General features: G+C 48.3%; 1 protein-coding gene across 4 annotated transcripts; it reads right to left on the minus strand.

Annotated features, from left to right (window-relative positions):
* Positions 1–12: 12 nt before the first annotated feature.
* On the minus strand, positions 13–7542 carry KCTD17 (potassium channel tetramerization domain containing 17). 4 transcript variants are annotated; one of them, XM_066320183.1, is made up of 7 exons: positions 6948–7542; positions 6285–6393; positions 4460–4551; positions 3468–3563; positions 2973–3098; positions 1653–1725; positions 13–746 (listed from the first exon to the last, which is right to left on the minus strand). In XM_066320183.1, the coding sequence occupies exons 1-6, from the start codon at positions 7152–7154 to the stop codon at positions 1675–1677; spliced, it is 681 nt and encodes a 226-aa protein (XP_066176280.1). In that variant the 5' UTR covers positions 7155–7542; the 3' UTR covers positions 13–746; positions 1653–1674. The 4 variants fall into 4 exon arrangements, with proteins under 4 accessions (XP_066176280.1, XP_066176278.1, XP_066176281.1 ...); XM_066320181.1 differs by lacking the exon at positions 1653–1725 and adding an exon at positions 2120–2264 and having other exon boundaries at positions 6948–7537; XM_066320182.1 differs by lacking the exons at positions 13–746; positions 1653–1725 and adding exons at positions 1854–1941; positions 2120–2264 and having other exon boundaries at positions 6948–7537.
* Between the last annotated feature and the right edge of the window lie 5402 nt (positions 7543–12944).

The following is a 12944-nucleotide window of genomic DNA, read 5'->3' on the forward strand; positions in this document are numbered from 1 at the left end:
AGAGGCAGCAAGGAGGAACAGACTGTGAATTTTATTCAGGAGTCTTCAGACACAGCAGTGAAGCAAACAACCTGCTCCCCAAAACTGGAATCTGCCTGGTGCTGGCTGACACAACATCAGGTACCAGCGTGTTCTTGCTACCCAGGCAGCATACCATTCTCCTTTTCACACTGCTGGCACAGAGCTGCTTTGAGGAACAGAGAGGGAGGCACCAAGGAATGTGATACCCAGCACAGGGACACCTCCGGGTGATACAGGTGGCCCAGAAAAGGACGGTGGCTCTGCATTTGTCTCCAGGCCACAAGCCCACACCAGTTGCCTGCAACGGTGAAAGGGCAAGGGCTGGTCCTTCCACAGCTGCCGCCACCTCGGTCCCCATTTGCATCCAGGATGCTCAGGAAGGGACCGCAGGCTGCAGTGGCTGATCGCTGATGTCCCCACCAGGGGCCACTGTGACATTAAGGAAAGCCAGACTGCCAGTCATAGGAGGGGCGTGGGCTCCCACTCCTACAGCAGCTCAGGGCTCCGTGGAGCATCTGCCCTCCTCCAGGGCTGGAAGCTCAGGCCTCCGAGGCGAGTTTGTAAAAGAAAAATGGCTGCATGTGAAGAGTGTAGGGGACTGGGGACATCACTGTGGGACAAGGGGCTGCCATACACTGCAGTACAAAAATAAAGATATAAACGAGAAATGAAAAGGCTGGAGTGGAGTGTTCAGATCACATCCTCAGATCTCTGGCTTGTAACAGCTAGAGAAGGAGAGAGAAACACAATCAATGGCAGGAAAAAAAGGCAACATAACATGGAAGGGAGAGTGAGAAACAAAAAGGGAAATGACAGGGGAAACACAAACAGAAGAAAAAGAAAAGAAACAAGGGTGGGAAAACAGAACAGAAGGAGAAAAAGTCCATGTGATTAACATACATTGAGTCTTAAGATAATAACACTCAGGTCCCACAGCCATAGACAAGCAGGCTTTCAAACAGAGGGAGAGAGAAATGTCAGCCAGCTAACAAGTGCCCTCCATCAGGACCGGTGGAGACCGACACTGAACATCTCCAGTTTAACAAGAGCCTCATAGTTTTGCAGTGTGGAGAGGAATCCTCCTTCTACCACTTTCTGCACCCAGCCCCACGCATATTGGCCAGCCAGCCTTCCTAAGCAGGAGGCAGAGCGGAGAGGCTCATTTTGCACACAGCTGTGAGAACATCTGCAATGGGGACCAGCTGCTTCTGCTCTGCCTTTGCCACCTTTCCCACTGCGCTCTCACCCTGGCAGAGTCAGGAGAGGAAAAGCCCAGGGAAGTGAGAGCAGGGAAGGAAAAATAACAGGCTGCCTTCTGCAAACTGCCCGGGCTGGCAGGCAAAGGAGCTGCGGATGGCAGCCTGGAGAAGCGATCTGGAATGCGTGTCACGCAGACATGTGGCAAAATTCCACCCCTTCCCTGAACCACCCCTGCCTGCTTTGCATTCATTTCCACCCCTCTCCCAGCTGCACTCTCCTTTCTGCTGCCAGAGCCTCTGGTCCACAGCCATAGGATCTGCTTGGCAGGTAAAGGCATGCATAGGATGAGAATATGTAAAGCCACCTTAGGGATGAGTCAACCTCACACCTCCCTCCTTCCCCTCCCCAAGCTCTACAAACCAGGGCCATACCCACAAGAGGGAAGTGAGTCACTCATGCAGAGCTCAGGCTGGCAGGAGCTGGGAGTGCAGACAGGTAACATACCTGCAGAGAGGAAAAGTGAGGAGCAGAGAGAGACAGGGCCCTGGCCAGAGACCACTTTGAGCCCTGGGGGACAAAGACAGCAGAGGAAAGGATGCTGGAGGCTGGCGAGTGAGGCAATGTGGGAGGTAGATGACAGTGCTGGGATGGACACGGAGGGGAGCAGGAGAGAGGGTCCGCAGGAAGAGAGTTTAGCACAATCCCAAATAGATGGACAGTCTGCAAATAAAAATAAAACCGTAGATAAACCAAAGAGCTTAAAATACAAAGCAGCAGCCACGGTAACAGCTCTCCCCTATCAGCTTTATCTCCAGAGAGACTCCAACTCCTGGAGAGGACAGCCCCCACACCCCACACCTGTTCTAGTCCTTCCCTGCTGCTAGCTGTTAGCTCTCACCAGAAAGGTGGACGAGTCTATGCCTGGGGGATTATTTTTATCATTTTCCTCAGGGATTTGCTGCACCTTTCTCCTCTGCTTCTGCTTCTGCCTCTGCCTCCTCCTCCACCTCCTGCTCTTCCTCCTCCAGGTCCTCCTCTGTGTTCTGTGGCCCAGCATGTGGGACAAAAGGAAGAAAGAGTGGAGATACTTGCAAGATGAGCCATGGCAGTTCTTTCTGACACACAACGGAACAAAGCAATTGTCATAACACTGAAATAAAAAGGGACCTTTCCACATGGCCAAGACAATTCTAGGTCAAAGAAGAGAGAGGCTCATACTCCTCTGGAGTATCACACCAGGGTATCTAACCCATTTACAAGTGCTGTGACCCCACTGCCCAACAGCTGCCATCAGTTGCTAGCATTCCTTCCTGCATTCTGGGTGTCTAAGGGATGTCATGCACTGCTACATGTTTCTGTCCTTCCCTCAAAAGCGGAGCAGGAGATATCTGCCCCTCAAGCTGAGACTCAGAAAAAGGAAAGAGAATGCTGCAAAACTTTCAGGGAAATAATGCCCTATAGGCAGTGACACACACAGAATGGGCATGAGGAGGCATGAGGGAGATGTTAGAGTAGCATGAGAGGTGCCAGGGTGACTTGCTAAAGCCATTTGCCACACACACCCCTCCAGCACACACACTCCTCCTTTTGGGCAATGGGTGTAATGCCACAGTGCTGAACACCAGGACAGGCCCCTGTATTTCACCATTAAGGTGCCCCACTGTTGCAAGGGAGAGAGAAAAGAGAGAAGGAGCAAAAAGCAAAGGATGTCATAGGCAATGGAAGCAGGGCCATAGCAAAGTTAATCTCACCTTGGCTTTGTGGCTGGGCTCAGAGCTCAGTCCATTGGGGGAGTTGTACAACTCTTTGGAGACCACGCACAGGAATTCTGTCTGATCCTCATTCCCATAATTATAGGATGAGCCAATGTTCACAAGCTAGAAAAGACGAGAGCAAGAATCACGAGCCCGTGTTCCTGAAATCACCCACTCCACCTGGGCAGCAAGGCAGAAAGCCCATCATGCAGTACTGAGTCCAATCCACAATCCTGGTGGAAAGGCCTCATAAGCTGAGGAGACAACGCAGAGAACCAGGAGAGAAGTTAGCCAGGATGCAAAACAGGCTGACGTCACACAGTATCCTCTAAAACCTCTAGAATGGGCAAGAAAGAGCCGGCATGATGACTCAATCAATGACTTACCCAGTATTCTCAGAGCAGGAAGGAGCCTTGCCTGGCAACTGTATGGTATCCATCATCTTTTCCCCAAAAGACAACTCCTTCCCCCCCTGCTCTGCCTTATCCATACCTGCTCAAAGCGCCATCCATCTGACATAGTGGAGACCATCTGAGTGAGCTCCTCTTCCTGGCACTGCAGCACACGGTAGACATGCTTAGGAGGCACCTGAGAGCAAAATTACAGAGCACACTGACAACAGTCACATGCTAAAAGCTGTTCCCCTCCTGCAGAATGAAGTGGTAATACCTCTCCTTGCCCTGTCCTCTTCCCCACGTCCCAGGTAAAAGGGGAGTGGAAACCACAATCCAGATTTGTCCTGCGCTGTCATTGGAGGCAAGAACAGTATCTCTTCTGGAGAGTAGGCACTGAGCTGAGTGCTTCCTGCATTGTCCTCAGAAGATACTGTCCTCTTTTGATGGGGAGTTTGCACTTGTCATTACAAAATTAGTTTTGCAAATGATGGGGCTTTGCAGCACAAAGTGACTGTGCTGCTGGAGGCTTACAACTTGAAGCAGACAAGATGAAAAGTGCAATAGCAGACAATCATCCCCCTCAGAAAGATTTTCAAAGGATGCTGGCCAAGACACGATGTAATTGTGCCACAGGATAGATTCCTTGTCTGCATTTAACTCTTTCACAGCTATTTCTTCACCTGTTTCCTCCAGGTTTCTCTACAGGTATTACCATGCTCTTCATTGTGATTACACTCCCAGGAATGCCCACATCAGTTCTCCTCTCCATGACACCTTTGCTGTCCTCACAAACATTCCTCTATATCCCACAGCAATCAGCTGCCTTCTTCTAAAAGCTAGAGGAGTTAGTTTCAGGGGCTACATCCAGCATTACTTCTGGGATGCAAAGCAAGCCTGCAACTTATTGTAACTAAATTGGTGGTAGCTTGTCCCCTGCAGGATTTTCCTGCATAGGGATTAGTATATACTCTCTAATTAGTTGCTTCCTTCCATTCCTTGCTGCTTCTCTCAAGCATTCTCTCACTTTAGACTCATCTGCCTCCCTTTTTACACCCCCTGCTCTCCCCACTCCACTCTGCCTTGTCATACCTGTGTAACTGTATAATCCTTCTCCTCCATTCGATCCTTGATTATTCGGATCAAAGGACCAATGTTATAGAACTCAGCTTCTTCAAGGATCCCTGAGAAAGACAGACAGAAGGATCACAAAGACAGAAAGTTAGCAGCTGATCTTTATTTTTCAACTCGCAAAAGATCAATTCTGATCCTCACAAGGCCCATAGGGAGAAATTACATTACTGCCTTACTTTTTAATATGCTTGAAACTCTTACTGCAGAGAACTGAAACTTGAAACTGCATCTTGTTTCTAATGCTCATCCCAACTTCCTTATGCTGCCTTCTACTACCAAAACAGGCACTGCCAGTGAAGGTTTGTGCTGATAACTGCTAATACCTTTCCCAGATACTTGGCCAAGGAGAACAAATGTAGGCTCCAGTCTCTCTCAATGACCACTTGATATCACCTGGCTCAGACTCTCTTATTAAGGCAGAGAACCACAACTTGAGGTTCTGACAAGTCACCAAAAGATCCTAGAAAAGCCTAACCTACCTCCTGAGCCACTTGGAGTTGCAGCCCCATATGACTTTACATGATCTTTGGCTCTCTTCCCTGTGCTTCAAATCAAAATAGGTAAACAGAAATGGTTTTGTTTTTTTTTTTTTTCTCTGTGGTTTCTGCATCCATCATCTCTCCTGAGAATCACCTGTTTGCTAACAGGCCTTCAGGAAAAGGGAGGAGATTCCCAGAGGGTCAGTGAGGGAAAGGTGGCTGGAAGCCAACACTCACATGTCTCCAGGGCAGTACAAAGAAAATATAGATGGGGAGATTGAGCCTTCACTACCTGACACACTCAGACCTCTTCTGTGTCTCTCATTCAGCAATGAATTGTCTAATGGGTTAGTTTTATACCAGCCTGAACATTTGCAGCAGGAAATAAAAAAAGGCCATGCAAACGAACTGGACTCTTGTTTGTGTTTCATATTTGATATTAAAACCTGCAGATGAACTCTGTCTGACCTCAGGATTACAAGAAGTGTCAAGCAGGAAACACCTCAAAATTTGGCTTATTAAAATCGTGTACCATTAGTTGGATATATTTTTTGAATTATAACTGATAAGGCTATTGTGAAGAAAGCTTTCCTTGCTTTAGGTAAAAATATGTAAGAAGACTAATGACCATTCAGAAACTCTGCTTGGCAAGGGCTGGACAGCACAGCCTGTATTTGGAATTGGCTCCTTATTAGACCCTAGGATCCAAAAACAATAACAAGGCACTGTGGACTGCTGGCTGGGCTGGTAACACTGTGATGTCACCAAACCATCCTATTCAACCCACTGTCAACCTCAAATGAGGGATTGGTTTGTCTGACTTGCTCCACTGGACTTTCTGCAGTCCACAACCCATCAGAGCACGAGCAGCACACAGTGCATATCACTGATTAATGATGGTCTTTATTACAGTCAGTAGAAGAGATGATCTTGGTTTTGTTTGGTCTACTGGGCTTTCATTCCTAATTAGAAACAGACATTAATAGAAAACTCACAGAGCCTGGTTCAAAGTAGATCAGGAACAAGTAAAAGAAATGGCTTATTGAGGCTCTGAGAACTTGCCTACTTCTGTCTTGGTGACATCTCTGCTGGACAGTTGTGATGCCACAGCACCTGCAAGGATGTCTTCCTCACCCACTCCAAACCCCCTTAGGAAAGGAGACATCATCATGCCTTGCAGGGACAGCTCTCTGAAATCCCCCCACATCAACATCCAAAAGGAGAACAAGAGACAATAAGGTTGACCACAAGTTGTATTTTTCCTGACTATGGTAAGTGGGATTTTTCTGAGCTCCACAACTCACCCTCTTCAGCCATATCTTTATCCAGGACCAGCTTCCCATGACGGAGGAAATTCAGAATCGGTCCAAAGTAAGTGGGGTCCCGATCTATTAGGTATGCACCAGTTTCATCCTAGCAACAGAGACAGATCACAAGAAAATACAAACCTAAGCAAAAATGTCCACTATTTCTAAGACTCTTTGGAAACGATGGGTCCCTCAGAGTCCCTAGCCCAGTCAGTCCAGCTTGGATTTTAACTCCTGTATTGGTCTGCTCATCATGCCGACCTCAGCATGAATCAATCCAGCTGAAAAAGCCCAAAAAATAGGCCTCAGCCTCTTTGTGCGACTGTGCATCCAGGCCTGGTGCAAGAGAACAGAGATCCCCTTACAGGAACAAGGCCGAGTCAGGCAGACACAGCTGGGAAGTAAACCCAGCACATGAGGTGACAAAGAGGAAGGAGAACACAAGCACAGAAGAGACGGCCTCTCTTTCCCCCAGCTCGGAAAGGCAGGTACCAGGCTACAACAAGGTGAAACCTGGCACAGGGAAATCCTTTCCCGGGAGGCAGGCATGTCTCACTCAGTCACTGCTGCAGCAGCCGGAGCCCGGCTCCATCCCCGCATCCCTCCGCTCCTCCCCGTGCTCGGTGGGACACGGTGCGGGAAGCAACCCAGCTGCCTTACCCGGTCCGACTGCAGCTCCTCGCCCTGGCACAGGCGACACAGGAAAGATTTCTGCTCCCGACACAGGGTCTGCCTGGTGGTGAGGAAGACGGTGCCCCCCACATTGAGCCTCACCCACTTGGCCTGGGTGCCAGCGGGCGGCGGGATGTCCAAGGTGCAGCGTAGCCCCACGGCGCCCTGCATCTCCTCCCTGCCCTCCATCCTCATCCTCACCCCCACCTCCCCCACGGCGTGCAGGGACTGCCGCAGGTGCTGCCTATCGGAGAATGCCGGGATGTGTAGTTTATCTGCCTCTCCCTCCGCAGCAGCCGTGTTTCCCGGGGACTAAGGATCTTCCCTGTGACTACCAAGGGAGTCCTGAGAGGAGGAAGGTTGCTCGGTGCTGGAAGATATCACCGCGGTTATTAGGGTGGGCAGAGCCACAGCTCCACAGCGTTGACACTCCCTGGGCTTTTCCCCTCTTCCCGTTTTCACAGACCATGTGCCAGTCAGCACTCCGGAGGTGCGGGGCGTTATGCAAAACTCGTCGGCATTTATTTCCGTAGACATCCTCTCTGGCTCATTAAAAGGTTCTGGGAACCGTAGTTTCGCCGGGACACGCGCAAAAGGGTGATGGGAACTGTAGTTTTCCTAGGTCGCTGCTCCTGCAACGAGGATGCTGTAACGAAGGGGTCTGCACCACATGGCCCCAGCCCTGGTACTCTGCTCGCTGCCAGTCCTGGCTCGTTCTTGCTCGGAGACAGAAAGCACAGTGCTCGCTGGCAGCCGGCAGATTAGGACCCTCAGCGCTGTGCTTCACAGCATGCCCTTCAGGACATCCATTACCGCAGGCTCACCGCACACTGCCGCCTCAGTTCTCATACTTTTTTTTTCAGCGAAATATGCAGACAGTTGCCTTCTTGCTCACATATGTACGGACGGTTTTGGGAACTGTGTTCCGGATCTGCATGAAGCGCTGGCAGGGGGCAGGAATAATTTTTCTTCCAGCTCAGAGGCATTGCTGACTCGGCGAACTGCCCCCCTGTGCCGCTCTTCCAGCGCAAAGCCCCGGCGTCCTTCCCCAGGGCTCCTGCCCTCGCTGTTTGTGTCTGGGCAATAGAGAACTCAGACTGGATCTCAGCTCCGCGGGGAGTTTTACCTCTTCTCACGGCATGTATCACCCGCCGAGGCTGACGTGCCGATCCCGTTCTATGGAATGTAGCCCTGCCTCTGCCACTCGCTCCTGCCAGGCCGAGCCTGGTGCTCAGCAGTTCATGCCCCGGGGGACTCTGTTTAAACACACTCCTTGGCACGGACACAACCTGAACAAGCCTCTCTCCAAGAGCTCCACTTTCCCCACTCCCCCTTAAGCATAGCTGTGCTTGCCAGTAGCTCGTTAAGAACGGAAAGGAAAGGCTGGTGTTTAACCCCACTGTGGCTCAAAACCTTCCTTCACCTGACTTTTTGGCTCTTCCTTGACAGGCCAACGCAGCACTGCAGAGACACTCAACACTTTCTTTTTCTTAGAAAAAGAGATCTTAGTGCATTTAGATCTTAGTGCGTTTTTAGGTGGGGGGGGGGGGGTTCAGTGAAGAGGCTGGGTAAAGAGAAACATTACGTCTTACTCTAACATTCCTTTTCCTCTTCTCCATCCTTCTTTTACTTGCAAATCACATCCTTTTATCACTACAGAAGAAGGCAGTATCGCCTTTCTCCCAAATCACCCAGGATTTCCTTCACAAAGATGGCATGTGTACTTCATTCCTTCTGTGGAGGAGTGCCAAGGGGAGGAGAGGAAGAGAAGGGGAACATGGAAGAGGCTTCAAAATTGCTGACCTTCAAATAATTTCAGTACAGGAGCAATTCAGCTGCTCCAGGGTGCAAATTCAAATAATTTTGAACCAGCACTAGAGTGACCATTAACAAAGCATGAAAAAATATTATTGTCTACCTATATGAAGCAGGCTCTGGCCAAAATTACTGCCCAGCCCTGGGAGCAGTCTCCACTGAGCAGTAACACGCACCGAAGATGCTCAGACTAAAGCTGACCCGGGCTGAAGCATCACACAGAGCAACACAGCTCTGGGCTGTCAGACTGCTGTCCTCTTTATTCTGGCTCTGAGTCAAACCACAGCAAATTGGAGGCCTCTGCCCTGCACTCTGGTGTGTGAGGGCTGCAGGACCCTGTCTGTACTGGGTGCAGCTCCAGCACAGAACTGGGGTGAAGACTGTGGCTCTCTGATATGAATGCAGAAGTTGGGTGGCAGCCTATAGCCCCTTATCTTCCCCTCCAAAAAATCTGCCCTGCCTTCAATTTTTTCCCCTCTTTTACCAAGGTTTCACCCTCTCCTTTTCCTCCTTTCACAGCTGCATAGCCTCTTTTTCCTTTTTAGGGTCCATCTCTTGTTCTCAACATCTTCTTTTCCAACCTCCCCCATGACAATGCTCCTCACAAGTCCAAGATTGCACCTTGATCTATATTCAAGGCATAATTTCTTCCATCAATACCAGCCTCCACTTGTGGCTGGAACCTCAAATCTTGCTCACCACAGCGCCATGGGGTGAAAAGTGAAATCTAAAGACGTATATTTTGAATAAGGAAAGATGTCAAGGAACACCACTTCCAACATCAGCGCCTTTTTTCCTGCAATATACAGTAAAAAAAAATCATTGAAAATGCACCAGTCGAGTGATTTCCTCACAATATGTGCAATCCTCTTTAGGAAGAAGCCAGTATGGGGTGAGTTGCCAACTGAAATGTTCTGATGAATTAGGACATGGGCTAAATAAAGACTTGATTGCACACTATTACCAGATGTACTTCTGAGAGGCAATTAATGTGCCCTTGTTAAGGTCCCCTAAAATCAAGCAGTAGGACACAGGAGAGGTAAGTTTAAACAATTGGTGGTGTTTGGTCAAAGGTTGGACTTGATGATATCAGCTCTTTCCCAACCTCACTGTTTTATGATTCTATTACTTGTTCCTCCTGCCTTTATTATAACTGTATATAAAACACATGCACAGAAACAGAGAGAAGAGCAAACAAGAGCTCACACGGGGCTGCGTAAAAGTGTAAGACTGTACAGCCTTGCAAAGTACTCAGTGAAATGATGGGAACCATTGCACAGATGGACTGGGAGCAGGACAAACTGCACAGCCACTGGATGCTGGGCTAAACAAGAGCTGAGGAGAACAGAGCAGGGGGTAAACTGGGAGTGTCTTGGTTCAGCAGTCAGGCCTGCAATGCAATCCTGCAGAAGGCAACAACACTGCAGCACTCTGCAGCTTGGTGTGTGGCACACGATGCATCTCTGGCCTTGTAGAGCTGCTCTTACAGAACCGTTGTGTTGTGGGACAGCAGTGGGAGCAGGATCACCATGTGTTGGCACAGACAGCGTCACCACTCTGGCAGTCTGGGAACACATATTGGGGATTACATGGCAGGAGACAGCAGAGAAGAAACCAGGAAGAACTAGTTGGCATGCCCACGTAGGATCAGTACCACTCTCTCTTCTGCAGGAAGTGGAGAGCAGAAGACAAGTGATGCCCTGACATTTTGCCAGTAAGCCAACAGTGAATCAGGCAAATAAAATTCCCTGCACTGGACTTGGGGGTGGACATAGTTGAATAATAGAGTCCAGCTTGACTGCTAGCTCAGCCAGGCATATTGGAGCATGAGGGGAAATGCACCAGGGCATATAAGCAAGCTAATCATCCTCCAGCTCCTTGTGCTGTATGAGGTATGTGAGCAATGTACCTGCATTCGAAACAGTGTGCAAAGCATGTGTGTGTGTGCATCATGCAGCACCTCTGCTACAAGACTGCTGGGAGAAGGAGACAGAATGGTTGTGTAGCACCTGGTTGTAAGCTGGGACCAGGAGAGATGGGAGGAATATGAAATGTCCCCACAGACAACACCAATGACCATGGCTTATGCAGTGCTAGCACCAGTGGTGCTGGTAGAAGAAGAGCTGCTTTAGAATTTAGAAAAATTTGCAGAGGAATAAAAAGTTTGCTGGGAAATGAAGAGTTAAATAGTGCAACCTGACTGCTAGAGAGCAGTATGGAAGGAAAAGGCAGGAAGATGACAAAGAAAGCAGGAAGATGACAGAGAAGACAAGCGAAGAACAGGGGACTATGGGATTACTTTTGACTAGACCAGAGTGTTTTCACAGAATACAAACTTCCTTCAGGATAAAAGTATTGCAGATATTAAAATATACCAGTAAACTAATAAAGAGTTTACATGCTGGCCTGGGATTCTCAAATTTAGATAGAAAGCTGTAAAAACTCTAGTCTCAAGTTAGCCACAGGTCAATGTGACCTTCCCCCTATATCAGGGCTGTTGTTTAGGCTACCTTTTTGGCTACCATCAGCCCTATTCCACCAAAGATACGCTATTTCCAATTGCCTGTGACAAATTTTCCATGGGAAAGTCATGAACATTAGTGATTTGCATTATATTCACTTCTCCCCAGCTTTTGGTTCCTATAGGAAACCCACTCACTGAGTCAGGGACATAAAGATCTGCCGAACATTTATAGTCCTAGTGTAAACCCCTCAGCTGTTCCATATGTCCAGTAGCATCTGTTATAGCTCAAAATAGGTTTTTGCAGTCTCCAGGCTTTGGAAACATCATTGTATCCATCTTCACAACACTCTCAGTGCTTTGCCTGCATCACCAGAACAGACCTCAACTAAAAGGAGGGGGAACATCAGAATACACTCTTGGATAGATTTTTGATACATGATATAAGAGGGAATACCCCAGAAAAACAAAGTATCTTGCTGTAGGAAAGAAGATCTCCGTTCCTCCTCTGTGGAGAAATCAAGGCAAAGTTAAGCATCTGGGTAAAAGATTTGCTAAAGGCTGGGAACAATCACTGAGATTCTGTAAGCAGAAAATTCAGCCTGAGAATTGAGCTGAGTATTGCCAAGCTTGGCATAAATACCAGAGAGGGGGAAGGGCCCTGCTAGATGTCATCAAGCCACAGGGGTGAAATGTAGAGCAAGGAGAGAGGAAGCTTTCCACTCAATTTGCAATCTCCAGGTGAATGGCTGGGCTTTGCCACACACCTCTTTGCAACACGCAGGATAGAAAAAAATCATCTCAGTCTCAAGAAGAAGCAGAGAGATTCCCACTGACTGCAAGAACTCCTGGGTCAGTGCAAAAAAAAGAGACACAGTGTGTAAGATGAATCAAAATATATCCCAGAAGCACACATAAAAGCCAGCTCCCTGCATCTATTGCAAATAAGTCTGACACAATATGTCTATTTTCCTAATAACTAAATTTTCCTGGAGGAACAAAGCAGGCAGAGCTCTCATCTGGCCACATAATCACAAAACCAGCCTCTTGGTATACAAAAGGGTCACTTGTTGGAGGCCCTTGTAAGTTCTACATACTCAGCACTTGCTGCAATGCCAGCTCCAAGTCCTCGAAGAGCTGTCAGTCTGGATGTAAGCAGGGAAATTGCAGGCTGTCAGGGTGCTCAGACCATATGTGAGTGGGGAAGACAGAGGAAGAAATAAACTGGACAGTGAAACTCCAGCTGCCCAAGAGGTGAGTAGAAACAGAGCTTGCATGCATGCAAGCCAAGGCCAAGAAGCAGCGGCCAAAAGAGGTAAGAGGAAATGCAAAGAATAAACACTCAGCAATAGGGAAGAATCCAGTCCTTACAGACAAACCTGTGACAATAAGCATCTACTACATTCCACAGGAAGGGCAACCCCATCATCCATAGATATCTACAGATTCCTGTTGCTGCAAGCCCAAGACAAGAAATTGTCTCAATCATCTCATTAACTTTTAAGTTACCAGTTGGCCAGAAGAGATGCAGGTTTGTTTTTTCGGGGTTTTTTTGGGTTTTGGGGTGGGTTTTTTTTTGTGGGAGGTTTCTGTGGATCTTTTTGTTTAGTTTGAGGCATTTTTTGTAGAGGAGAAAAATCCCAGAGAGAACAAATTCTTGAACATTATCAGGGATACCTGGTGTGCTTTCAACTTTTAGAAAAAGGTCT

This window comes from Sylvia atricapilla, chromosome 5 (assembly GCF_009819655.1).
Source record: "Sylvia atricapilla isolate bSylAtr1 chromosome 5, bSylAtr1.pri, whole genome shotgun sequence".
Classification (NCBI taxonomy): Eukaryota; Metazoa; Chordata; class Aves; order Passeriformes; family Sylviidae; genus Sylvia; species Sylvia atricapilla.

What these genes read in the sequence shown, in the direction of transcription:
- KCTD17 (XM_066320181.1), bottom strand. Translation starts at nt 7,154, where the DNA reads ATGAGGATGGAGGGCAGGGAGGAGATGCAGGGCGCCGTGGGGCTACGC. An exon ending in TAAAGATATGGCTGAAGAGG is followed by an intron (nt 4,552 to 6,284) that starts GTGAGTTGTGGA and finishes TGTCTTTCTCAG; the next exon opens with GGATCCTTGAAGAAGCTGAG. An exon ending in AGCCCAGCCACAAAGCCAAG is followed by an intron (nt 2,265 to 2,972) that starts GTGAGATTAACT and finishes GCTGGGCCACAG; the next exon opens with AACACAGAGGAGGACCTGGA.